This window comes from Phytophthora parasitica (genome assembly GCF_000247585.1).
Source record: "Phytophthora parasitica INRA-310 unplaced genomic scaffold supercont2.1, whole genome shotgun sequence".
NCBI classification, from domain to species: domain Eukaryota; phylum Oomycota; class Peronosporomycetes; order Peronosporales; family Peronosporaceae; genus Phytophthora; species Phytophthora nicotianae.
The window spans coordinates 3,136,209-3,161,275 of record NW_008634126.1 but is presented as its reverse complement, the minus strand read 5'-3'; the positions used below and the strand labels follow the sequence as shown (position 1 = coordinate 3,161,275).

Here is a 25,067-nt window from a genome sequence, read left to right as displayed (position 1 = left end):
ATCACTTCCACGAATGGATCCTGCCATACTATAAGCGCGTAAGTCTCAACCAGCTGAAATTTGTTAGCAGCTTTTAGAGTTTACCTGGCATCACTGCAGAATTAAATGGAGATGCCATCGTAGTGATACCCCTTGTAAGCTTTAGCTTAAAGGACTTGGCAAATGTTAGGATCCGTATCCGACTGTTCACGAAACATTTATCGATTTTTTTTACGTTACACTACGTTCACGTAGTAGCTTTTGAATGTAGTTGCACAGTGATGCTGTGATGAGATCTCCGTTCAAAATGGGTCGGATCATCTCTACGTGTTTCTGGAGTATAGGGTGATCTGGAAGTATATCGTAGCGATACACGACTGCCCATCTCAACATCACGGACACAGTTTTGTCTGTTGCGGACTCAATTCGCGGCGTAAGGGTGAGTCCGCAGTTGCCAAACTCGATTGAGTTACTTGGGTGCAATGGATCATCAGTGATGGTATCGAGGTGAACGGTGGCATGAGTCGTAGTCAGCTCCGAGCACATAACTTGGTTCGCCGTTGCAGGCAATCCGCCAGCGTTTTCATAGCCCATTCGCCAGTAAACTGGAGATTCTTCGCTGTTGAGTTTTGTTTGCGTCGCATTCATGCCAAAGTGATGCTTTAAAGACAATGAGATCGAGCCGAAAAACGCTAGAACGCCTGCGTACACATCTTGTAGCGAGGGATGTGGAATTTCGGACATGAAGACACTGGTGACCAATGTGTAGTCTGCGCAGCCTGTGACGTCGATATGAGAGATCGGTAATACGGGTGTCTTGATGGCATCCTTGCCTTGGTATTGTAGTAGTTTGTCGACTGTCGACTGCGTCAATTGGTCCATTATCGATGGTATTGTTGCTAGTGAACGTTCGTTGTGGGCTTTTAGAGTATTACGTCGATCCTCAGGATCGTGTCCGAGTCGGGTGTCGAAATGCAGCGCCTTGAATATTTTGTCTCCATTTGAGTACACGGGCGCTCGAAGGACAATCGACTGTAGCTTAGCGAACGCAATTTGTTGCTGCTGAAATAATTCCTGCAACTGTTTTTGCTCGGTCAACGTTTGCCGTATTTCATACTTCATGTGGGCAGAGTGCTGAGCTATAGTCAACGTGCGTTCGTCGGGTAAATACCTGGACCACTTGGTACGCAGATGACGAAGCTGTTCTTCCAGGGAAGTTACTTGCGCCTTCAGCATACCGATTTCGTCTCTGGCACTGGGCTTTGCCTTCTTTCCACGAAGGCTTCCACGCGGTCGGTTCTCTTTTTCTATGATATTGGCATTGGTATCGTTTGTTGGAGGGCTCGGACGCCGTTTCTTGGTGATGGGGGCCGTTGTGTCTGGACTGGAATAGTCTTGACACGTGAAGGAGCTCATTCGAAAAAGAGGTAGGCTGAGCTGGTGGGGCACGAGTTCGAATTCCGGTGTGACGGTGGCAAATCTCCGTGAACACCGATCGAGAATCAAGAAGTGTTGTGGATGTCTTGACGAAAGGTAAGAATAAGTAGGACGGGCACGCGGCGTTTGTCACTATTCAGCTGTTTCGAGTCTGTTTTCAGCTCCTGATGTCCAGCAAAACGGATGACACAAAAATCAAAGCCGACTGGGGATTGATTACGAGTCAACAAACGTTAATACAGTAACAAGGACCGTACATCAAGTCGTGAATACATGTTACATGTACAAGGCTTCTTTAGAGAGAAACGCACACTCACACACACATAAAATCAAAAAAATTGAAGTAGAAGGCCATTTATTATCAATAACGAGACCAGATGAAGGTTCGTACTCTCATATCAGTATAATACTCCCTGGAAATCGCAAACGACGTATTGTTTCAAGCATTTGCGGAAAGAAACCTTCGAATGCCCAGAGATAATTGTGATGCAGATTGCAAGCTCTTAAAACAAGCTTTTCCTTGCATGGCCATCATCCGAGTTTTATGATGTCACTGCCATCCGGTGGAAATCCGCGGATGTTTACATCCGACTTCCGGCATGATACACATTACCAACGAGGACGGTATGGAGATACTAAGCCAGTTCAATGTGTTCCACATGGTGCCGGATGTCTCGCCATGGCTCGCCCAGGTGGACTTGTCAAGTCACTGAAGATGCAGCCGACTATCGTTTGTGACTTAATACAGCCTACTAAGAGCGACCGTTAACCATGTTCGAGAAGGACTTCGTTAACAGTAAATATTTGTTATCATTTACTTTGAGACGATCAATCAGGTCGTATTAACGCTTAGAGCTCTTGGTAGAAGTGTAGCCAGTGTCTTGGGATAATTCAACATTGGATAGAGTCTGGAGTTTGTCCTGCTGCAGCATTTTTTTTTTTAATGTAGCTGCATATCGCAGTAGTGATAAGGTCTCCATTCAAAATTGGGCGAATCTTCTCGAACTTCCTCTGAAGAGAAGGGTTGTCTGGATGCATATTGAAGCGATACACGACAACACACCGCAGCATCACGGATACAGTTCTCCCCGTGGAAGACTCCTTCTGCGGAGTTAGGGTGAGGCCATTGATATCATACTCGTTTGAGCTACTTGGGTGCAGCGAATCGATGACTGAATCGAGGTGAGCAATGCCATGTGATGATGTGAGTTCCGAGCACATGACGTGGTTTACTACTGCAGGTAACCCAACCTCGTTCTCAAAGACTGATTTCCAGTATGAAGGGGATGCATCATCACGGTTTAGTCTTGTTCGTTTCACGTTGATATCACAGTGGAGCTTCATGGACGTAGACATTGACTCAAAATACGAAAGAACACCTGCGTATACATCCTCCACCGAAGTGTGAGGTATTTCCGAAATGAACACGCTGGTAACCAGCGTGCGATCCTCTCCGCCTGTCACGTCGATCTGGGAAATTGGTAACACCGATTCCTTAGCCAAAACTCTGTCAACTTTTTGTGTAAACCGATTCAAGACCGATGGTAACGTTGCCAGTGCACGTTCGTTGTGGGCCTTCAACATCTTCTCCCGCTGACTCAAGACGAGTGTCAAAATGAAGCGCGTTAAAGATCTCTGGTCCATTCGAGTGCAGCGGGGCGCGAAGAATGGCAGTCTGGAGCGTTGCAAAGGTAATCTGCTCTTGTATAACCATATCGTGAACCTGGTTGTGTATAGCTTTGCTCTGAGCTAACTCGAACTTTTCGCAGGCTGAACGCAATGCTGCTTCCAGCGTGTATTCATCCGGTAATTGCTTGGTCCATTTAGCGTCCAGATCGTGAAGGCGTTTCTCTAATACTTCCACTTGTGCTCTCAACATGAGGATTTCATGTCGGGCACTCAGACTCTGAGTCAGAGATACTTTGTAGCCACGAGGTTTCCCGCGTGCTCGAGACCTTTCTTCAAGCACAGGACAGGCGTTGATAAGTTGCTTCTGAGTAGTATCTGGCTTTTGATCGTCTTGAGGTCGTAATGGTGATTTCATTTTCAACTCGGAGATGTGAAGTAGAGGTGATACATTTGTTGCTTGTGTGGGCACGAACCAGAAATTTGATTAATGGGCTGGAACCGAAGGGAGGCTTCTCGTGTAGGATAGGCCAAACAACTCTGTTTCGACAGCTGTGTTCGCGCTTAACGAGATCTGTGGTAGCACTGGACAAGTTTTCAACATCGCGTGGATTCTTGCTGGCTATGGCGACCTATCGGTGATGATCCTAGACTCTAGGCTAGAGAGCTGCTGGGACAGCCGTTCTCTATTATAGCTACGGGCTGAAGTTTGCGCAAGACCCTCAGGTTTACACACGTCTGAGGCAGTGTAAAGTCGATGAACGACTTGGAATACATGTTCCATTATTGAGGAGCCCAACGAATCGTAAATCGATTGGATGAATGGTTCATCCGATCGATTTACAGACTTTACGGGCACTACTCATGGCTCGCCCATCCTTGCTACTCCCGTTATAATCGCCGCAAATTGATCGATGCACGTAACGTTTCTTTGTATTACATGGATTCGCCTGACGCAGGGGAGGAATTGCACGCACTCTTGATCAGTAAAACAGATTAATCCGAGCTCCACATGCGCTTATTCCATCAAATCGATAAAGCTCTACTCATATTACCGACACATTTAACTGTAAGGGCATCGTTTTCCACGTTGCTTGGCGTTGCAATCCCGAGCACCTCAATTGAACAGTAGAATGGAAAAATGATGATAGCTGCTGAGAACAAAGGCATCCGTTCCTAGACAGTTCAGAGCTGAGATGAATGCATGATCTATCCGAGAGTAAATACTTGATTTGTAACTTAGCTGATCGCGGATCATTGCCTTTTTTTAAATCGTACTGAGTTACTATTGTCATGTTCAATTACCCGTACCTCACAAAATTACTGCTTAACAGAAAACTCCCAGTTCTACGAATTTTGCACTTTTTTCTGCTTGGGTGTATTTGCTTAACACAAAGAATGCTAATTTTCCTAAACAAAGGGAGGATCGCCTTAATTTCCGTCTACAGGATGGTGTACGTTTCTGGATTGGAAAGTTAACGAAAATATTCCTCTAAGTGGACAGGACAGAGTATGTCGTGTTCAGAGTGATACTGATACCGCACACCGGATCAAAAGGTCGAAACGAAAACAAAGCGTAAGTCGAAATACGTGCTAAACAGCTTGGCCAAAATACGGAACTCATTCATGAGTATCGCCAGAACAAGCTGCATTATGCTGTTCCTACTCAAATCTTTTACTTTTAAGCACGGTGACAGTACCCATTGAGTCTGTGTTAATAGACCCAATAACCCTTTGAACGACAGTGATCAACTCAGGATACTTGTAGTAACCCTGCACTGCCCCCTTGCAAAACTGATTGGCTTTACTGAATCGGGTGCAGTATTCAGTAAGTAAAATCCATTTTCATTCCAGAGAGCAAATTTTCGTTTTCTTTGCCATGTATTTTCTTCGCAACATAATATTGTGAGTTCTACTCAAAATTGTCATGGGCGGTTCTTTGAATGAATCTCCCCCAAATCGCCCAGCGTTTACATTTCCGTATACTGACCCGTTTAAGTACGAAATAAGAGCAAGAAAAGACGTTATACATGTAATGACTTGGGTTTGTATGTGGGCCCCAAATTTGGACATAGTTTTGGAACAGACTAATAAATCAACAAGCAGTGATTTGCGATCAGCTACGCTTTTTTTTTTTTTTTAACTCGGTCACGGCATCCTTTAAAGAAGGAACCATCGTCCGACTTGGAGCTCTCATGGAAGAAGGAAAAGTGAACACTTAAAACATCTCGTCGCTAAGAACGACGCCATCACCCAAATGTTCATCTTCGACTATATCATGACACCACTAGGGTATATCGAGCTAGGATCAATACAAATGTGAATGTGGCTGCTGCTCTTAGCACGCTCGGCACTTTGCGCGAATGTGTGTCGCCCCTATTCTTCACAAACGAGTGAGTCCTGCTAAGCTCAATTCAGCAGACTTAAAAGCAGAAAGCAGTCGCATTGCCATAAATACTGAACTTAGTAATAATACATGTTCTTAGATGACGTTCATGTACATGTGTAAGTGTGTAGTAAGTGGCAAGTAACAATACGAATAGCGTATATGTGTCCAAGCTTACCACCTTGTTATCACACTCTTCGATTTTCACACGCAAGATCAGTATATTATATCCACTACGAGGGGACTTTAAATGTTGGGGAGCTACAGCGTGGACATGACTGCCCTCACTTAGTCGAGAGGCCACTCAAATACTCTTCTAACTCCTCAAAATCATCAGCTCCGAAATTCATCACGTCGTCGGTATCATCGCCAGCCTTTGGGGATAAACCTTCAAGACCCTTTAGCTCAGCATCAAGAAGCTCCAGCTGAGGGTCGATCTTACCGTCCGGAAGACTTGCCAAGTCGCTAGAGAACGACTGAAGACCCAACTCCTTCTCCAGATTCTTCATCTCATCAAACTCTTTCGACAAGTCAGTTGAGTCAATGTTTCCACCCGTAGATACTGCAGCCTTTTCCTCCCCAACATCTTCGGCGGCCTTGGCCAACGCTCCACTCGTTAAAGACTCAAGTTCGCTCATGAGTTGCTTGTCCTTCTCCTCATTCCAACTACCCTTGCGGTTAACCTTCTTCGCACCGACTGTGTCTTCATCTGCACCACTAATGCTGAACGAATTTTGTTTCTGCGCAGCTTGTGCCTTTCTCGCAGCTTCGGCTTCCGCCTCAGCCTTCGCCTTAGCCTCAGCCTTTGCAGCAGCTTCAGCGGCAGCCTTCGCTTCCGCCTCCGCTTTCTTCTTCTTCAACTGTTCCTCACGTTGCTTTTGAAGTCTCTTCTTCCTGTCCTCAATATCCTGCCAAAAGGCTTCATCCCGGTGAAGCATGTCTTCGTACGCTTGGCGATCCTCCTCGTTCAACGAAACACCTTCACTCTTGGGGGTACTAGTATTGACGGACTCATCACTGGCATCCGCAGTTGAAGTTTTCCCTTCAGTTTCAACGTCTGCAAATATCAAGTCGACAAAGAAATCCTGGTCGAAGCGGGGGTCACTGCAAGCGCCGTCCAACTGGGCCTTGGTCAACCTGCGATCAATCAAACACATTATGAACGAGCACTTATGTTGCCAAAGTGATGCCAACATACCTCAAAATGCCTTGCGGGATGTAACCTGTATGGAATGCACCACGGAACATCGAAACGCGTTCTCCAGCATCCGTCAGATGGCGACAGCGGATCAAAATGTCTCCCTGCAGCATGCAGTTCACGTTGAACGACACTGAGCCGTCTCCTGTGCTGGCCCACTGAATCCCGTGTCCGTCCTCCATATCTTGCCACGTTGTAGTGAAAACCAACTTTCCTCCCTTGAAGATCTGCAGATACGGGCAGCAGCCCTCTTCGATGGTTTCAATCATGTCTTCCTCCTCTGTTTCCTCAGTCGGAGCAGATGTCAACGCCTCGCCTTCCACTCCAACCGTCTCCGATCCGTCATCCGTAGATGAGTCTTTCTTCGCCTGCTCCAGCACTCGTCGCTCTCCAAACACAGGAATTGTATTGATAATCACACGACGCAGCAGCAACGGCGACGATCGCGGCTTCACACCGTCCATCACATTATTAAAATACTGAATGTATCTGCACAAAAATAATAAAATCAATCCATAAGAAAAAAACATAAAACTCATAAAAAATATACCTGCGTTGCGACGGAATTGTAAGTTTCTCGACCGACGTTTGTCGTTGTTCTGCGACATATTCCAAGCTCTCCATGGCATTTGGGAACTGTCCCACCCACGCCAAGTAACAGGCGAGTACAGTGCCTGTCCGTCCTTTTCCTGTTAGACAATGCACTGCTGCGAGGTTCTTCTCGTCGGCCTGGAGCCAGCTCTCAATGGACGAACAGATCTTGAACACCAGACCAAGTGGAGGCGCCGGATGGCCTGGGAAGTTGAACTCCAGCACCTGATTGTCGAAGTACGAGTAGTCGTACGTCTCCTCACTCAAGTTCCAGATCATATAGTGGCCCCCGTGCTTGTCATTGAGGTACATGGCCACCAGATCAATAGGATTGTCCTTCAGTAGCGTGCGGTTCGTGCCTAGATTCATATTGGGGAAGCCCATAGCCACGAGGTTTTCTGTAACGTAAGAGAAGTTCAGCAGCTCCAAATTCACCTCGCCTGTGGAGCGATCCAGCGCGTAGCTGAGTCGGCGCTGTAGTGCGTCCATGTCGGCGGCGTCCAGAGCCTTACGCGCCTTCACGGCGCCCTCTTTGGCCGCTGTGGCTGCCACCACCTTGGCCTTCTGCATGAAGCCCATCATAGTGGAAGCCGCTGCAGACACGGACTCCGAGTTGAAGCGCTCGGTCAAAGTTGCCTTTAGAGTTGACGATTGGTGATCATCACTCTTCGGGGACATATCCTCGCCGAAGAGTGTAGGTGGGGGCGGACTTGGAGCCGTGGCGTCGGATTCCTGAGCTGGAGACGGCGATCCGGCCGTGTCGGCGTCCGAGGAAGGAGAAGTTGTCTTGTCGTCGTGGCTGCCTACGCCAGTATACGCCTCTAGCCGCGTGGCCGCCGCGGGGAAGCGCTCCGACAGCCTCTTGAACATGGTGACTTTTTCCCTGATGCGGAATCTACAAGAATTTAGTGACGAAAGGGATAAGAACACAGCTGATTAATCGTTTTGATGACCTCGCTATAGTGGTAAAATCGGCTAAGGACATAATGGGTAGTACCGTGCTCAAGTTATTCTAGCTTACAACAGTTTTTTGGTTGGGTCTTATGATATTCAGTTTAAGGTAAAAACCAAAGCTCTCATGTCGACTACCACTACATTGAAAACCATGGCAGAGCAACAGTACTTGTGGTGTGTGGACCGCGATGCAACGCGGGGTCGACTCCTTCGCGCCACACGCGACGTTAAGACGGGCGAGAGCGTGCTGCGTGACCGTGCATACGGCAATGTGGTGCTGTCCGCCAACCGTGCGGCGCTCTGCGCTGTGTGTCTACGCACTGCTGACGCCGACATTTGCTGCGACGACTGCTCCAAGGTTTTTTTCTGCAGCGAGGCGTGCCAGGAGAAGCTACAAGACGTGCACGAAAAAGAATGCGAGGCACTAGAAGAGGTGGATCTGGTAGCGTCCAAGACGTCCGTGGACGTGGATCTACTGCGGCTTTTGATCCGCATCTTGGTCTCACGTTCGCAGGACGCCTCGGACGGCAAGCTGCACATGGACGAGGAGGGCAACGTAAGAAGTAGTTATGCCAATGTAAAGGATCTCGTGCATGTACTGGACAAAGAAGCAGGGCCGTGGGCTGACCACGTGCGTGCTGGCGCCAAGAAGATCCTGGAAGACTTATCGGACGAGTGTCATCTGCCAGTGGACGAGATTCTCGTCATTGCCGCGCAGATCAACGAGAACTCGTACTCGCTAGATGCATTGGACGAGAAGCATTTAGTGGCGGCGGTGGGTTTGTTCCCGATCTGTGGACTGATTAACCACAGCTGCCAGCCAAACTGCACGTGGTCGAATGCAGGAGAAAGCATCATGGAGGTGCGCGCATTGCGAGATATCAAGGAGGGCGAGGAAATCACACTGAGTTATATTGATATCGACAAAGAGCGCAGTGAGCGTCAGAAGGAGCTACGCGATACAAAGCACTTTGACTGCCAATGTGAACGTTGCTCGACGCCGCTGAGTGAGTCGGTCGACAGATACTTGGAAGGCTTCCGCTGTCTGCGCTGCTCTGTCAAGGCTCCTGTAGATAAAGACTGCTTGCTCGCTCAAGTGGAGGATAAACTCGTGTGCCCGGACTGTCAGCTAGATGTTTCGGTAACTGCTGTCGCCTCGGCTGTCCTTACGGCGAGAACAAAGGTGGCTAAGGCAAAGCAGAGCCTAAACCTATTCAAGTACGCGGACGTTGTAACTCAGCTCGCAGACCTTACGAAGGGCGTTGTTGTTCGTGGTCAAATGATCCCTTTCTACCCCAGCCACGGCATAGCAATTGCAGTTGCACGTCTGCTCTCTGATGCTCACATCAAGCTAGGCAACGTCGTCCAAGCTTACGAACTCCGCAAACAGCTACTGCAGGCTCTTCAGCTTGTATCGTGGCGTAACCACTTGCCACTCGCGCTTGCTCACTTTGACTACGCTGAGTCCCTGCGCCGCATGCTATTGCATCCGACCACCCCGCTCCCTGAGAATCTAGACCGAGACGAGCTGCAGCAAGAGATGCGTGCTTCGTACCAAGCGTTCAGCGACATCTGCACTGTTTGTCTCGGTAAGCCCCATCCATTGCGCCGCCGTGCGCTTGCAGCTCTGAAATTCTGAGCAAATTATCTAAAGTTTGCAGATGATAGAGCGACAATGTAAACCGATTTGTCTTTTTCAGCTTATGGATGCATTTTTCATCTCTTCTTCATTCAAAGGAGTCCTTGCGCCGACGAAGGTTCTCGAGAACGCTGATGGGGTCTGTGCCGCCGACAGCATTACGGATTGTTTCGTTGTGCACACGCAAGAACGGATTGTAGAGCATTTCTTCTCGCAGCGAGGACGGCACACTAGGCAAGTTCTTCGATCGACGGATACGAACGGACGCAATCTTGTCGCGCAGGGCCTGGTTGGATGGGTCCACACTGAGCGCGAAACGCAGATTCGACATGGTGTACTCGTGACCGCAGTACACTTTTGTGTCCTTCGGTAGGGTGAGAATTACCTCGTACAGTGCTCTGTACATGTCCTCAGCTGTACCTTCAAAGAAGCGTCCACAGCCTCCAATAAACAGCGTGTCACCAGGGAACAGCAGAGGTGGAGTTTCAGCATCTCCCGTGATGACGTAAGCCACGTGTGCCTTCGTGTGGCATGACACATTCAATACCTTCACTTTTGCTGCACCAATCTTGAACTTCTCCCCACCCCTCACAGGACGGTTCCTTGCTGGGATCAGCTCGTGCTCCGGCCCGGCGATCATGACTCCAGGATACATTTTCGCGATCTCCTCGTTGCCACCAGCGTGGTCTCTACAGAAGGCACCAACAGCAATAGTGAGTCTCCGTCAATTATCCCGCATAAAATCCCCTGTCAGGACGTACGCGTGCTTGTGTGTGGTCAACACGCCGAGGAATTCGCGATTCCTCGTGGTTTCCTCCTCCTTCAACACCGGCAAGATCTTGCTGGGTTCTGCCGGATCTATTGCGAATGTTGTGTGGTTAGCCTCGTCCACCACCACATAACCTGCAAGTAGCGAATACATTCAATGATAAGTATAATGCGTTTCACAATGCAAATTATAAATGTCGCTGATGCACCATAGTTGTCTTGTAGCATGGGCACGATACGAACACGGAGGCTTGGATCGTTTAGATACTTTTTCTTGGGCTTTGCTGGGCCAGCTGAAGTCGATGCACTCGACGCATATTGCCGCTGAAACGTCCATGATGTCGTAGACGGCATCAAACGCGCAGATAAAGTCACAGGACGGCACAACTGCCGCAAGCAGCATTGACGAAGCATGATCTTCACCGTAAAAACCGACTGAGCGGCTCCAATCTTCGGTATTTTCGGTATACCGGTTAATCTTCTCGACTTCAACTTTTGACAATCTACATCTGATTGGCTAAAACTCAATGATCTACCGGTACATAACCAGTGTGCTTGACTCAGTCTTCCAAAGGGGAGGCAAAAAGCTCAGCGGACCCCATGGAGAGCTTCGGCACCGAAGTCAAGGAGACGCCGTACCCGCTGATCGCGGCACTGGGCTCGCGCGAGCTGCAGAACAAAGTGCTGCCACTGGTGCGCGTTGCCAACGAGGAGTTCGTGCCCAAGCTACACTTCACGTCGCTGCCCCGCGAGCACCGCTTCCCCGTGAAGAAGGAACTGCGCGAAAAGCACGGGACGTTTCCCAACCAGACGCAGCGCGACTTCGAGGGATACCGTGTGCAAGGCATACTCAAAGCGCGATGGCTTAAGAAGCACCACGAGCTGCTACCGGCAGTCGTGCTGCTATTTGACGAGTTTGATCCACGCTGGAGCCCGCCAGATTGGCAGCAGAGGGAGACGGCGCTCCGAGAGGAGGTCGAGAAACTCAAACGTACATTATCAGGTGGGTTTTATTGAAATTTTTGTTCAAAGTAGAGGTATTTAATTGGATTTTATCAGCTAGAGAATGTCGCGTGATGCTGATTCTACTGCAGCAAGTGGACGATGCCGGGGTAGCACCAATGAACACGACGGAGGAGAGATTGACGAACCTTAGAAGGAGACTGGACACTGATACCAAGGGGCTGGTACTCTTAAGATCCAGAGATCTCGTGCGTGGATCCGCTATGCTGGTCAAGTTGGAGTCGTCGATGCGCAACATGGCGCTCGAGTACTACAAGGCCCAGTCGAAGCGGGTGAAACGGTATAAGAAGGCACTGGCGAAGACACCTGGCTACCAGGCACTGCATGCGAGATTGAGCTTCAAGATCGCGCATTACTATGAGTTTCGACGCTATACGACCAAGGTGTTGCAACACTACGAAGCATCGTATCGGGCCATCATCGCGCTGCCACTGAACGAGAACGAATCGGTCGATGGAATCGCGTACACGCAGGTCATGACGATGGCGGAGTTTGTGAACTTTAAGCTTTGCTACCACTTGATCTTCTCGTCAAACAATATCAAGGGTGCCGTGGACCAACTACAACGCCACATGGGCGTATATTCGCGCGCTATTATTGTGGCGGACCGAGCCTACGAGCACTGGGAGTGGGTTTCTCGACAGTACCATGTCTTTGCTCAATTACTGGCCGAAGCTACGTCCATTCGAGGCTCACTGCCCAGCACTGGCTTGGATTCAGATGTGTATAAGGAGCCGTATTTATATTACTCCATTGCAGCGAAGTACGCTATGTTTCGGAGGAAGGCGGCTGCAAAACTTGGACTCACGGTTACTACAGTTGTGCCTTCATCAACTCCTAATGGCGAGGTTTTATCAGAACGTGACTTTGTCGTGGTGCCTTCTGTTTACGTTGGAGGCGATCCAGTGGTATCTGAAGCGAACTCGGCGTCACAAGACCCGTCAATAGCAGCACTGGTCAAGTACCGCCATGCAATGGAGAGGACTGTGTCGCATGCGAAGCGGTCTATTGTTCTCTTGGAGCACGCGATCCAGCATCTAACGATGTATGTTGCTGACCACAATGCCCCCCGCAGTCGGATGAAAAGCCGACTGCTTGTTCATTTGGGCACAGAACGGCTTGCATCAGGCGAGTACGAACGCTCACGAGCAGAACTACAGAAGGCGAAAGCAACGTTTGCAATTGAGAACTGCTGGGCTCAAACGGCTCAGATTCTGAAACAATTACTGATCTGCACCTTCCGTCAAGGAGATACTGCGGCCTATTTGGACTATTCGCTGCAGTTATTATCGCCCGTTGTGGAGGAGTTTGTGTCACCTAAAGAGCGTGGTCGTATCCAGGATTCGTTCATAACAGCGTGGAGAAACCCAGCAGCACTTGGAGCGCCATTTACCGAGAACTCGGCGCTTGGGAACGGCCATGAAGTCGCACTCGATCGATCGCGCCCGGTGTTCACGTTAGCAGCACAATTCGACCGTGCCTCTGCTTGTGTGAAGGAAGATGCGACGCTCGAGTTAGAGTTGCGATCACATTTCCCGTCGCCGCTTGTGGTGGCGAAGATAGAGTTGGTGTTTAACGACGAGCGGTACCGTACCGTCATCTACCATCAAACCGACGTGGAGTCTGGATCATTGACTTCCGTCGATGGGAAGCTGTTCACGTCGCTGGAATTTACTCACAAAGTGGCTAAAGAACTCCGCGTTCCGTTGCATGTGCTGGATGGACGACAGATGCTATCGATCCAGGAAGTGCGGTTCTATTTGAGCGGAGACCACAGTGCAAAGGCTAATGGTGTCAGTGCTGATAGTGCAGCACCAGAGGAAGAGTTCTTGATTTTCAGCCTGCTAGTGGGACGAGTGTCTGTAGAGCAGCGGGAGACGCCACAGCCGTATCTTATTAATGGACGTGTGCCGGCCATGGGCAATGGCTCTGCATCTCCGAGTTTCTCGAGGAGAAAGTCGATGTTCTCACTTGTCGAGGGCCCTCGCCCCGGCCAAACAGACACACCAGAGTCGATTCAAGAGGACGGCACCGCACATCTTCGGGGCTCGTCGTTGATGATTCTGCAGCCTCGAGCGAAGGCTACACTGATGATGCTGTCACACGAGCCACTGTTGACTGGGGATTTCCGCGAGCTTGCGTTCAAGTTGTCTGCCAATGAAGATAAGTTGGAGAACGTGACATTCCAAGCTGCGTGTGAACCCCCACCGGCGTCGGTATCGCCAAACGATGCGTTCTTCTTCACAGAGCACTCAGGCGTGTTAAAACCCGTGCCTTTGGATACAAACCTACAACCTCGGGATCTTAACTCGTTGCCCAACAAAGACCCGGAAACTGAGGAGACGCTGCGGGTTATTGTTCGCTCAACGAGAGCGACTCCCGTGACTTTGATTGTCTCCGTCGCGTACACGACAAAAGCTGGAGTCGCGGTGAGTTTTGATGAACGGTTCGAGTTGGTCTGTCACGATCCGTTCGACATCCAAGGAGGTTTAATTCACGACTTCCTCAGCGGAGGTGGCGTGCCTGGCGCTGCACAAATGCCGAAGGGAACGTACGGATGTGTGGGGAACTCGGTGAGCTTCCAAGGCAGCGTCACTTGCACGTCTGGAGAGTCTTTGAAGGTGCTTGCACTGGAGTTCGAAGCGCGTGAGACCAACACGATTGAAGACTTGGCTGTGTCGGGATTTGGTCCGGTATCCAGTGACAGTGACGACGTTTGTGCGACCTTCAACGACGGTGATTCACGGTGTTTCTGCCTGCGGTTAGTACCGAAGTTAGCGTCTAAATTTGTGACACTAGGTCGCGTCAAGGTGCTTTGGAGACGCGAATCGTCGACGATTATCAGTACTCCGGATGGTTCTCACAACGATGTCGTTAGTACGTGGCTGGAGATCCCGATGGTTTCGTTCGTGGACGCCCCACTCACTTTCAGCGTGGAGACCCCATCGTTTGGTGTTGAAGGTGTCGTCGTCTACATGGATGTGAAGGTAAGGAACAACGAGGCGGTTTTCCACAGTCTGCGTGTCAAGCCGGTGGATGCAGAGGGAGCGTTCTTCATCTCTGGTCGTACGAATGCCACGGAGGACTTACTTCCTTTCGACGAGCAAGTGTTCCAGTTGTGTTTGGTGCCTACGAAGACAGGTTTGTTACATGTTGCACACTGCTGATTTGTGTTGACGCAACGCGTTTGGTTCAGTGAACTAACGTAACTGCTTTCTATTATTCCGTGTAGGCTACCTCCGACTACCCCGCTTAGAGATCGTGTCGTTGACGTACAACCTCCCGTTCACCAATCCGGACGAGCGCCAGGAGTTGTTTGTGCTTCCAAGGGAACGTCCCGACTGGGATCCTGCCAAATGACTAGTCGCAGTGAGGTTACGTGCGTGTGATAGACTTATGGAGCGCTGATCGGTTTCATCCGACTTGCGGTGGAAAAACTTCAACACGAATGAAACGGAGCATCTGTCAAGTCACTATTTCGAAGAGTGACTAATGTAATAACCTTTAGCAGTTTATACAAATATTTCGATACAGATTTTCACCGAAAGTTATCATCTTTTTCAATTATTGCTGTGATTGGTCAAATTGTGTGTCTGTGGCGGACCAGTCAATATAGCGTACACGAGGATGGCTACGTCTGTGCGTGTGTACGTGGGTGGCCTGCCTACGGACGCTAAGAACCAGGAGCTGCGTGAACGTTTCGGCCGGTTCGTTAACAATGGAGCGGACTGCAGATTGGCGGACGTGGAGCTTCCGAAACCTAAACCGATGGGAACTTTCTTGCCGCCACCAGGAAGTTCGCGTGGATTCGCTTATCTGACGCTACAGGGTGCGGACGCTGAAGCGCAGAGCGAGAAGCTGCAGAAGACTTTTAACCGTACCAAGTGGCGCGGATCCATGCTTAAAGTACAGCCAGCTAAGCCTCATTTCCAGCTGAAATTGCAGCAAGAGTGGGAAGAGGAGGAGCAGAAGAAAAAGCTGGCGGAAGACAGACACCGAGAGCAACAGCAACAGATTAACACGCCAACTGAAGAGCTGCTGCCTCTGAAACTTGGGGTTAAGTTTAAAGGCAGGAAGAAGACGAGATTCCCAGAGGTGGACGAAGTGGTGGAACCAGTTAAGCAGGTAGAACAGGTTAAGCAGGAGGAGACGGACACGGAGTCGTCCGAGGAGGAGAGTGAAGGTGCAGCTGAGGAGAGTGGCTCAGAGGATGACGTAGCAGCTGAAGATGTGCTTGGAGAGGACGACGTGGAGGCTTTTGTGAGGCAAATGGAGGAGGAGAATGCGATTGAGGAGAATGAACAGGAGAAGAAGCCTTTGACGAAGGAGGAGGTGAATGCTCGTCGCTTGGCGGCATTGGAAGCTAAACAGCAGCGGAAAAAGGAGGAGAAAGTGGTGATTCCGCCTATTGGTGAGGCAATGGGCAACAAGAAAATCACGTTTGATGATAGTGGCAATGAACAGGAGCCCGAGGAACAGGAAGAACATGACGGCGTGATCTCCAACTGGATGGATTCCAGTGACGACGAAGCGGACGATGAGCGTGGAGGACGCAACACATTCGAGTTTACGGACGATGCTGAAGTCTCGGCTGATATTGACGCAGAAGCACAGGCGGCGTTTGCACTGAGACCTGAGTTTGTCGGTGAGAAAGGTAAGAAGCTGTTTGAGATGCAGAAGCGCTTCGGAGGCGACGCGCGTTTCCGTCTGGATGCGCGTTTCTTGGAAGAAGAAGCCAACGAATATGGCGGCAATGAAGTTGACGATGAGGAGCATGAAATGGATGAGGAAGCGATTACGGAGCTGCAGAACTTTTTAGAAGAGGAGAACCCAGAGGAAGCTGCTCGTCATGCGCATGAGATGCGCGAAGAAGAGGAAGCAGCATTGCGTGTGGTATCCAAACTGTTCCCTGATGTGGATGTGACCCGTTTGCAGCGCAGACTGCAGGAACAGCGCGCTCCCAAGGACCCATTGAAGGAGGCTGCCTGGATGGGAGAATTGAAGCGCTACGACCCACGTGACGCTCACGCGTGTCGAGAGTTCGAGATCCCCATGACAACGACAGCATCGAGCGTACAGAAGGAAGAAGAAGTTGCTGCGCCACCTAAACGCGAGGAGAAGGAGATCCCGACCGGTGGTGATCGATTCTTCTCGACTACTGGCGATCTGAGCAATCTCTTCTCTCGTGTACGTAAAAACTCGGAAGATGGCGAGGAAGGCGAAGCTGCGCTCGATGGTGTGTTTAAGTTTGGTTCTACTGCTGCTGATACGGGCTCAGAAGCTCCATTCAAGATGAGTTCGCTCTTCTCCTTCCCAGTTGGTGAGGATAAACCTCTCGCGGCTATGGGTGAGCAATTGCTTGAAGACGAGCAAGAGGAACCTGTAGCGACTGCAGGTGATTGGGCCTTCTCCCCAGGTTTCCACCTCACAGAAGACCACGATGATGAGGCTATGGCTACAGACAGCGAGGCGAGTGATGATGAAGATGACGGGGAGATGAAGGCAGAGTTGACCAAGAAACGTGCCAAGAAGAGTCTGGAGGACTTTCTAGCTTTCGGTAGGACGTTTGTCGGCGGTCAAGAGGTAGCAGATTGGCCTGAACGTCGGAAGAAACTTACACTGGACTACAAGCGCAAACGCCGTGATGCCGTCAAGATGAAGAAACGGCACAACAAGCAGCAGAACAAGATGAATAAAGCCAAGACAGATACCACTGGAACGTCTTCGAAGTGGAAGAAACCTAGGGTCTAAGGACTAAAAGATTATGCATCTTGTCAGTTACGCAGTCTCGGTGTTGCTTCACAGTCAAAAGGATCAATTGTCTTTTCATAAAGTCAGCCGTTTTGTGACGGTTGATAGGCTTCTGTTATCTAGTACCATCCAGGATTTTATAAGTCACTTTCTTCTGCAGTGAGAGACAAAGACTGTAATAACTTATAAGTCGATATAATTGATGTAGAAACACCTGTTGAAGATGCTGTTTAACCCACTGTAAGGGTTCTGAAAATTTTCGACCCATCTTGCGATTCGACGAACGTCCATTATTGGCGTTGGGGTCCTCTAGGAAGCAGACGAGGAAGTCCGCTAGAGAGACTAAGGCGAGTGCTGCGTGACGCGGGGCGATTTCCAGCCTCTCGTCGCTCTGCGCTTTGGTCTCCAGTTGGAGAGGCGCATGAGTCTGTGGTGTCGCTGCCTGTCGCGAAGACGCGGAGACCTGCAGAGACGGATGCTCTTCCAGGAGCAGTTCGAACGCATCAAGGCCGTATACCCTGGCACCAGCTACGTCTGTTTACTGGATGGCGACAGCGGAGATATGATGTGCGTCATTTAAGGAGACATGAGGGGCTCAGAATGGCGAGACTGACAACGTTTGACTGGTGTAGAGCACAATCAGAGACGACGGAAGTGAATACGGACGAGTTTACTCGCACGATTATCAACCTCAAGGACGCCGCGCTGCAGTTCGGTACGCAGTATTTAACAGTGACGGTTATTTTAGGCGGGGGAAGACTGATAAGGTGTTGTGAATGCAGCGGCGACGTTGAACCAGATTGACCCGCAGGTGGTGCATGTCAGAGGCGCACAGGGCATGTTTTCCTGTTACGGCTCTGCTCATATGGTGCGTTTTAAAAACTGAGGTATAAGATGGAGGCAAGTGCTGACATGGTTTGCAGATTTTGGCCTTTTATAGTGAAATGCCTGGTGTGGACTTGGAGCTTTTCGACTGCTTCGAAGCAGACAAGAGCATTGAACCGATTACGGGGGAGCTGCATCGAATTTTGGATGCCAATCAGGGTAACAAGCGACGGTATCGCGCGTAGTTACTGACGGCAAAGGCTTTAAATGCGCCGGTATACCGCTTCTCAGTATCAACTTCCCAGGCGGCGTTGACGGAGGTTGCCGTACACAGAACGCTACGTAGACGTACACCCAAGCAGCGGCATGTCAGACGTCTTGTTGTACGCACGGAAGTGACACATAAACCTCATGCAGATGAACGCTTCGATACAGGAGAAGACAAAACCAAAGTGAATATATTTAAGTGGGGACACCCCGAGCGAGTTTACACTCGTCTCTCCCCGTGGTTTCCATGCCAAACTCGCTGTGTTCGCACGTGGAAATCTCGTCTTGAGAAATTTAAAATCGCTCGTTCATTCTACTAGCTACATTGCGCATCTTGTTGTACACCTTGCCGGGCGGCGCGCCCATGATAAGCGAACAAATGGCGTCACGGGCGAGCTTGATGTTGGCAAATGAACCGAGGATGTGAATCTTCTGGTCGGCCAGTACGATACGCGTACGGGTAGCGTTCTCCACGGCGTACTTGGTCTTACCGTCCTGCCCAGCCACACGACCGATGGCGCGGCTCAAGTGGTCGCCCTTGAGCATCTTGACATCGTTCACTTCGAATGTGTCAATGAAAAGGTCCTCGAGACGCAGCAGAGCCACGGCGTCCTGCACTTCGAAGCCCATCATGTAGGCTTGCACAAAGTCAGCGGCCTTCTGTAGCGCGCCAGCGTCCGTCGTGTGCGGCGAGTTCTTGAGCTCGATACAGCGCGTCTTTGTGTTCATACGGATCTGCAGCTTCAGGTGCTCCACGATGGGCTTCATGATGTTGGGCCAGTCGTTCTTAAGCGGAGTATAGCGGTGAGCAGGCACACGCACACGACGAAAGTCGTTCTTGCCTCCAGACTGCTGCTGGGCGCTGAGAGCGGGAAAGTTGGGGCGCACCATGCCATCCTCGGTCTCCACGTCCATCTGTTCGGCGGATTCCTGCGCCTGCTGCGCGATCGTCTGTGCATTGATGACCATGTCCTGGCCGGCCATCGAGTCCACCTCCATGATTACCGTGTCTGTGTCTGTGCAGAGGAGCAGGAAGCCGAAGTGATGGCGATGACAGCCAACAGCTCCGATAAACGACTGGAGTCGGCATAGCGACGATCTGATTGGCTTATGAAAATACCGGTATCGGATTGATATGTACTGGTTTTGCAAAGATGGCTTCAACTTTAACCTTCAACTAAGGCTGCATTCATTGATTTTTCAGCTCGAGCTTGGAGCGGAAGAACAAGTAGAGACATAACGGAGGCGCCCAGCCTCCGAGCCATAGCACGAGAGCCCATAGGGGTCTGCATAACAAAACAAACAGCTCGTCGTTGGCGATGAAAAATTCAGAGGCTGGATATAACTCACCTGTACAGAACCCAATTGAGTCCAACGATTGAAAACGTGAGCGCAACGCTCATGCTGCTTGCTAGTAGGTGCTGTTGAATGCCAGCCACAAGCGATCCAAAGCGCTCGATAAGGGGTCTGCGTAGAACCAGGAAGCCCATGAAGCCCAGCACGGCAGCAAACAGCCGGAAAAACGGTTCTTCCGCACCTATAAAGCATAGCGCATTAATAATGAGTACGTAATATCATGTACGGGTCACTATTTGCCAATTCACACCTCTGCATGTGTCTTCTTGTCAAACAGTTCATCCGCAGTCATGATCCCATCTTCTAATAGGAATAGAGAGTCTCCAGTGGAAGTCTTAAACGGCATCAACTCATTCCCTTTCTGCTTCGCACACACCGTCACGGGATAATTGGGTGTCACTTCAAAATACACACGCATGTCCCCAAGAACAGGCTCTCTCATCTCGTTGCGCAAGTAGAACATGTCATCCTCAACCGTGACATTAACGAGTGCACTCCCGTCTTCCCATGACGTTCCTTGTCGCTGATCCAGTAAATGTGCCATCACTCGACGACTTGCAGTATCCAAGTGTACACCATCTCGACGTTCAATTTGATCCACCAGCTCGTCGGGCAGTGAGAATTCACCCACAACGAGGTCCTTCGCCTTGACAACCAGCGACTTGTACGTCCAAGCTTCCAACGGAGGATTTCGGTAGCTGATATCATTGAAAGCACTGCTATCTATCTCCTCTTCTCTCCACCGCAAGTCGTACATGTAGATCCGCTCCCGATCATCATCAAACCGGCGGTCCTCGTCCTCGGGTGTGCTACTCGTCGACGTGTGCGACGTCTCCACCCACTGAAGCATTTCCACGTGGCGATGCAGTCTCACGCCCTTCACGGCAATGCCGAATACCGGATCCAGCACAAACGGACTTTGTCGGAGCTGCAGCTCGTCCGTATCGCGCCTTTTCCATTGGGAATCACCATCCGACGCTGTGGTGGTGATCAAACCCGAAAACTGAATCAATCGGGCATCGTTACTCGTCGAAACTTGCGGTTTGGACAGCGAAATCACTAAAGATCGACCCTCCTCGAAGCTCTTGACACTACGCACAAGTGAAGACTCGTACACGCATGTTGTGGCAACCGAAGCCAGCAGCAGCAAGCCCCCGATCGTAACTTCCTGCCTCATCAGATATTACCGAAATCAAAACGAGAGCCAAGCTACACATGGTTGGCTGAAATAGTTTTCATTTTATTTTCAGCAAATCAAACGCCATCCGCTTAAACACATGCACACTTTGAGCAGTGGTGATAATGGGGCGGCCAGGCGGCTACGTGAAGCCGTGCAAGTTCTTCCTGCAGGGCACATGCCGCAACGGCAACAACTGTCGCTTCTCACACGAGGCGTTTGGCGGCAACAACAACCGCAACAACGGGAATAACGGTGGATTTGGCTCACAGTCGCCGTCTCCGTTCGGGAACAATGGCAGCGCAACTTCGGGTGTCCAGGGCGTCACAATGACGGAGTCCGGGCGTGCGCTGGCTATTGAGGAGCTCAAAAACCCACCCATTTGGCCACTTTCAGGCTTCGCAGTCGCCAAAGGCGTACGTTTCAAATAATGCTTATTGTATTCATGTGTTAGACCTAATTGCTTGTTGTTTTGTAGCTACCGAGTATTGTGGCCGGTGATATCAGTGCCGAAGAAGCTCGGTGGGAAGCTTATCAAGAATTGAAGACATCAGGCAATTGCATGCAATCCACGCAGAAGCTGCAGGCGCTAGCGGCGGAGCAGCAGAATCAACGACAACGCGTAGTATCGTTGCTGGAGAACCACCAGTCGGCGCAGAAGCTGTTTGCTGGTGAGTCATTGCCTGGAACAGGAGGTTTTGGTGGACAGGGTGGATCTACGAACCCGTTTGGAGGAGGAGCTGCCGCAAGTCCATTTGGAGCGGCGACTCCAGCAGCATCTCCGTTTGGAGGGGGTGCAGCTACTGCTAGCCCGTTTGGTGGTGGGGGTGCTACACCGTCAGCATCACCGTTTGGGAAGCCTGCTACACCGGCAGCGAGTCCATTCGGTGGAGGGAATACTGCCTTTGGCGGAGCTACTGCTAGCCCATTTGGCGGTGGCTCGACTACAGCATTTGGTGCTCCTTCGACGCTAGGATCAGGAGGAGGCTCAGCTTTTGGCGGTACAGCTGCGGCGAACCCGTTTGGAGGAGGTGCTGCTGCACCTACTGCATCTCCATTCGGTAAGCCATCTACACCTGCAGCTAGTCCGTTTGGAGCACCCTCTACGACTGCTTTTGGAGGGGCAGCTGCGACACCGTCTTCTTCTCCGTTTGGTGGGGGTGCATCGACTACACCCTCATCGTTTGGGGGATTCGTTGGTGGAGCAAAACCGGCAACGTCTCCTTTCGGTGCTGTGACACCGTCGTCACCGTTTGGTGGTGGTGCCGCTCCTACGTCGTCACCATTTGGAGCACCTTCAAGCTCACCATTCGGAGGCTCGTCAGGAACGACAGGTAGTGCCAATCCTTTCGGCGCTGCATCAACAAACAGCTCAACATCCACAACATTCGGTGGATCATCGTCAGGCTTCGGTACGTCCAGCGCCACTCCATTTAGTGCGTCCACTTCCTCCAGCACTGTCACCTCGTCTCCGTTTGGAGCTTCTGTGGCACCGTCGAGTAGTCCGTTCGGAGCACCGGCGACGTCAACAAGCACTACCAGTGGATTTGGAGGGTTTGGGAAGCCAGCAACGAGTAGTTCATCGTCAACGTTGACGTTTGGAGCATCTACAACAACCTCAACTACACCGACACCTCCACCAGCACCAAAGATCATTGGCCCGTCGCCTGATTCTCGCGACGACACATGGAACGCAGAGCAATTCCAGCAAGCGGAGTTCACGTTGGGTATGGTGCCCACCGTCCCTCCTCCACCTCAGTTTTGCTAAGTAGATATCGCAGCAATTGCTGCTAGATGTACACAATGAACAAAAGACTTGGTAATATGCTTGGTTAATCTACTATATAAATAAGTGCGAGCACGATGCCCTGCTTGTTAATACCCGTCCAGACCGCTAAATGAGCCATTCGCGCGTGATTTCTTCTTCACCACTTGGCCAACACCAGCGTCCACAAAGTTCTTGGTGCGTAGAGCGCGTAGAGGCACATCGGCCGTATTGCCATGAACACTGTTGAGTTGAAGTAGAAGACGATAAACGGCATTCTTTTGAGCCACTGTTGCTCTTCCCACCAACTTTGGACTCTCAGCGTATAGAAATATCGGAGACGTAGTTGATACCGCCGAGCGAGAGCTGCAGTTAAACCGTAGTAGCAGCTCAAATGGCATGGCTTTCCCGTCCTTAAACTTGACCATTAGTGTCGCAGTAGGAGTCGTCATGAAGAAGCCTAGCAACAAGCCATCGTGTTGCATGACGAACATGAAGCGACACTCGAAGGCGCTGTTTGTAAGTACAGTGGAGTCGCCACACTTGCTCCGAACGCGGGATGCAGTAGAGCGTGCAGCGGAGCTCAGTGTCATGGCCCATTGTTGACACATTGAGCTGTTCCAGAGCTCAATGTTGACGTCCACCTCCCGTCCGAAAAACGATGTGACTCGAGAGAATCCAGCAGCTTTGTGCGAGGTTTGATGCTCCAACGGGTGTGTGGCGAATGGCGACGAGGTCATAGCGTTTCTATCGCGAGTTTCCAGTGGTGGACGGCAGATGAGCTGCTGCAACACGTAGAACTCAATACGCGCTGAGACTTCCTTGCACAGCAGTGCCATTTTGTAGATCAAGCTCTTTGTCATCTTGCTGCGTGGGATGTAGTCGAAAAAGAGGAACTGCAATGGTCCGAAGTGGAAGCCAAAGGCCAGTAGTGCGTACACAAAGTACACAACCATAATAAGTAACGACATCGTGTAATATGCCGTGCCGTGGAACGCATAGTCGATCTGCAAGATTAATAACCCATGCCGTGAGTTAGCATCACCACTTTCCAGCGCACAATTGACACACACATCTTACCAATCGGATTTTTAACCAACAGTAAAAGAAACCGATCCACATGCGCTGCGAAGGTGACAAGAAGTACACACGGCAGCCACGAATACAGTGTTGCGCGATGCGGTAGCCCACGAAGGTGGCTAGAGACTCGGCCACCAAGAAGTAGGCCGAGAAGAGCCGTAGATCCAGCTCCAGGGAGCGCACAGAGTCGACCGGCGGTCCGTACGAGTGCGGCCATGCGTGGTTCCCATCGAAGTCCAGCCCTGCGGGTCCAGAGAAGCTGAATCCTGGGCCGCGACGGTAGAGCGGCATTGTCTCAAGTGGATATTTGGTCAGAGAGTTGTGCTGTGTCTGCAAAGTTGTGAACTGTTAGCTAAAGGTTGTAAGCGAGGATGCACGGCATTGGGATACGCACCGTCGCTCGCTGCTTTGTATCCTCGCAGGACCCGCGCGTCGGCGACGTTTGTTGCTTCCGTTTCGCCAAGTTTTTCGATTGTGAGTGCACGAGACACAGTCGAGTTGACCTTTGCAACCGTCGTTTGCACCTGAGAAAGCAAATGAAAACGGACATCGTGACCCTTAAATCGGATGATCTGAAATACTGAAAATTTAATAGTTTCACATTAGTTAATACAAATGTGACTGTGTGCTGTGATTTTTGATATTGGATGCTAGGTTTGCTACCGGTAGTCTGAAGCAGGTTAGGTGTATCTGAGTCCGGAAATGGATCACAAAAATGAGCCAAAAAAAGGTCAACCATGATGGGATTTTAATAGATTCGGCCAATCCCAGTGGATCTTGGATCCCTGTGCGCCGCACAGTGTGCGGGCGAGTGAATCCTGGACGTAAGCTGGGCGACCACAGGTATTACCACAGCTCGACGATCGTGCTGAGCTCGGTCACTAAATGGCCAAGATTGTTTTTTATCGTTGGGTGCTTGGACCATTTTGTGATTACGTTGTGACGCTTACGGTACGCTGACACTTGGTGTTTGTAAGTGCTCCGTTTCACAGCTTCTGATTTGGTCCGAAACGGTTCGGTGTACATGTTTTGCACCGGCGGTTGAAGACTATAATATCTTCGAAGGGTCGTCGGGATACTTTAGTACTACCGCAACAGCTCGATTTGTTTGTTATTCAGGCTTCAGCTTCTTCGGATTCTTGTAGCTTCAGGCTCTTGCAAGCTTCAGGTTTTTAAGGACGCCAATCATTTTTACCAATTCTAAGTCGCATGACTGTGGTCAAAGTGACGTTTACGACACTTTTT

At 50.4% G+C, this 25,067-nt stretch overlaps 12 protein-coding genes across 16 annotated transcripts; 5 read left to right on the top strand and 7 right to left on the bottom strand.

Moving 5' to 3' along the window:
• Positions 1 to 131: 131 nt before the first annotated feature.
• PPTG_00846 (hypothetical protein) lies at positions 132 to 1,494 on the bottom strand. The gene has a single exon (XM_008892404.1). The coding sequence runs from the start codon at positions 1,393 to 1,395 to the stop codon at positions 211 to 213; it is 1,185 nt and encodes a 394-aa protein (XP_008890652.1). The 5' UTR covers positions 1,396 to 1,494; the 3' UTR covers positions 132 to 210.
• Positions 1,495 to 2,307: 813 nt separating this feature from the next.
• On the bottom strand, positions 2,308 to 3,460 carry PPTG_00845 (hypothetical protein; the record flags this gene model as incomplete). Its single annotated transcript, XM_008892403.1, has 2 exons — positions 2,308 to 2,886; positions 2,966 to 3,460. 2 exons carry the CDS (start codon positions 3,458 to 3,460, stop codon positions 2,308 to 2,310), a joined length of 1,074 nt encoding a protein of 357 aa, XP_008890651.1.
• Positions 3,461 to 5,539: 2,079 nt separating this feature from the next.
• On the bottom strand, positions 5,540 to 8,181 carry PPTG_00844 (hypothetical protein). Its single transcript, XM_008892402.1, has 3 exons — positions 7,177 to 8,181; positions 6,627 to 7,115; positions 5,540 to 6,565 (listed from the first exon to the last, which is right to left on the bottom strand). The coding sequence occupies exons 1-3, from the start codon at positions 8,085 to 8,087 to the stop codon at positions 5,713 to 5,715; spliced, it is 2,253 nt and encodes a 750-aa protein (XP_008890650.1). The 5' UTR covers positions 8,088 to 8,181; the 3' UTR covers positions 5,540 to 5,712.
• A 101-nt stretch (positions 8,182 to 8,282) lies between these two features.
• On the top strand, positions 8,283 to 9,875 carry PPTG_00843 (hypothetical protein). Its single transcript, XM_008892401.1, has one exon. It carries the CDS (start codon positions 8,296 to 8,298, stop codon positions 9,808 to 9,810), a length of 1,515 nt encoding a protein of 504 aa, XP_008890649.1. The 5' UTR covers positions 8,283 to 8,295; the 3' UTR covers positions 9,811 to 9,875.
• On the bottom strand, positions 9,043 to 11,035 carry PPTG_00842 (hydroxyacylglutathione hydrolase). 3 transcript variants are annotated; one of them, XM_008892398.1, is made up of 3 exons: positions 10,788 to 11,035; positions 10,572 to 10,713; positions 9,043 to 10,499 (listed from the first exon to the last, which is right to left on the bottom strand). In XM_008892398.1, the coding sequence occupies exons 1-3, from the start codon at positions 10,990 to 10,992 to the stop codon at positions 9,899 to 9,901; spliced, it is 948 nt and encodes a 315-aa protein (XP_008890646.1). In that variant the 5' UTR covers positions 10,993 to 11,035; the 3' UTR covers positions 9,043 to 9,898. The 3 variants fall into 3 exon arrangements, with proteins under 3 accessions (XP_008890646.1, XP_008890647.1, XP_008890648.1); XM_008892399.1 differs by having other exon boundaries at positions 9,043 to 10,713; XM_008892400.1 differs by lacking the exon at positions 10,788 to 11,035 and having other exon boundaries at positions 10,572 to 10,781.
• Positions 11,036 to 11,116: 81 nt separating this feature from the next.
• Positions 11,117 to 15,148, top strand: PPTG_00841. 2 transcript variants are annotated; one of them, XM_008892396.1, is made up of 3 exons: positions 11,117 to 11,581; positions 11,638 to 14,742; positions 14,834 to 15,148. In XM_008892396.1, the coding sequence occupies exons 1-3, from the start codon at positions 11,179 to 11,181 to the stop codon at positions 14,959 to 14,961; spliced, it is 3,636 nt and encodes a 1,211-aa protein (XP_008890644.1). In that variant the 5' UTR covers positions 11,117 to 11,178; the 3' UTR covers positions 14,962 to 15,148. The 2 variants fall into 2 exon arrangements, with proteins under 2 accessions (XP_008890644.1, XP_008890645.1); XM_008892397.1 differs by having other exon boundaries at positions 11,117 to 14,742.
• Positions 15,149 to 15,194: 46 nt separating this feature from the next.
• Positions 15,195 to 17,439, top strand: PPTG_00840 (hypothetical protein). Its single transcript, XM_008892395.1, has one exon. It carries the CDS (start codon positions 15,229 to 15,231, stop codon positions 17,350 to 17,352), a length of 2,124 nt encoding a protein of 707 aa, XP_008890643.1. The 5' UTR covers positions 15,195 to 15,228; the 3' UTR covers positions 17,353 to 17,439.
• A 149-nt stretch (positions 17,440 to 17,588) lies between these two features.
• Positions 17,589 to 18,768, top strand: PPTG_00839. Of its 2 annotated transcripts, XM_008892393.1 has the most exons (4): positions 17,589 to 17,919; positions 17,985 to 18,067; positions 18,135 to 18,220; positions 18,276 to 18,768. In XM_008892393.1, the coding sequence occupies exons 1-4, from the start codon at positions 17,774 to 17,776 to the stop codon at positions 18,420 to 18,422; spliced, it is 462 nt and encodes a 153-aa protein (XP_008890641.1). In that variant the 5' UTR covers positions 17,589 to 17,773; the 3' UTR covers positions 18,423 to 18,768. The 2 variants fall into 2 exon arrangements, with proteins under 2 accessions (XP_008890641.1, XP_008890642.1); XM_008892394.1 differs by having other exon boundaries at positions 17,589 to 18,067.
• Positions 18,739 to 19,443, bottom strand: PPTG_00838 (hypothetical protein; the record flags this gene model as incomplete). Its single annotated transcript, XM_008892392.1, has 1 exon — positions 18,739 to 19,443. One exon carries the CDS (start codon positions 19,441 to 19,443, stop codon positions 18,739 to 18,741), a length of 705 nt encoding a protein of 234 aa, XP_008890640.1.
• A 412-nt stretch (positions 19,444 to 19,855) lies between these two features.
• PPTG_00837 (hypothetical protein) lies at positions 19,856 to 20,977 on the bottom strand (the record flags this gene model as incomplete). The annotated part of the gene is made up of 2 exons (XM_008892391.1): positions 19,856 to 19,981; positions 20,051 to 20,977. The coding sequence occupies 2 exons, from the start codon at positions 20,975 to 20,977 to the stop codon at positions 19,856 to 19,858; spliced, it is 1,053 nt and encodes a 350-aa protein (XP_008890639.1).
• Positions 20,978 to 21,055: 78 nt separating this feature from the next.
• On the top strand, positions 21,056 to 22,909 carry PPTG_00836 (hypothetical protein). The gene is made up of 2 exons (XM_008892390.1): positions 21,056 to 21,393; positions 21,456 to 22,909. The coding sequence occupies exons 1-2, from the start codon at positions 21,103 to 21,105 to the stop codon at positions 22,743 to 22,745; spliced, it is 1,581 nt and encodes a 526-aa protein (XP_008890638.1). The 5' UTR covers positions 21,056 to 21,102; the 3' UTR covers positions 22,746 to 22,909.
• On the bottom strand, positions 22,782 to 24,372 carry PPTG_00835 (hypothetical protein; the record flags this gene model as incomplete). The annotated part of the gene is made up of 3 exons (XM_008892389.1): positions 22,782 to 23,749; positions 23,823 to 24,152; positions 24,217 to 24,372. The coding sequence occupies 3 exons, from the start codon at positions 24,370 to 24,372 to the stop codon at positions 22,853 to 22,855; spliced, it is 1,383 nt and encodes a 460-aa protein (XP_008890637.1). The 3' UTR covers positions 22,782 to 22,852.
• Positions 24,373 to 25,067: the final 695 nt, after the last annotated feature.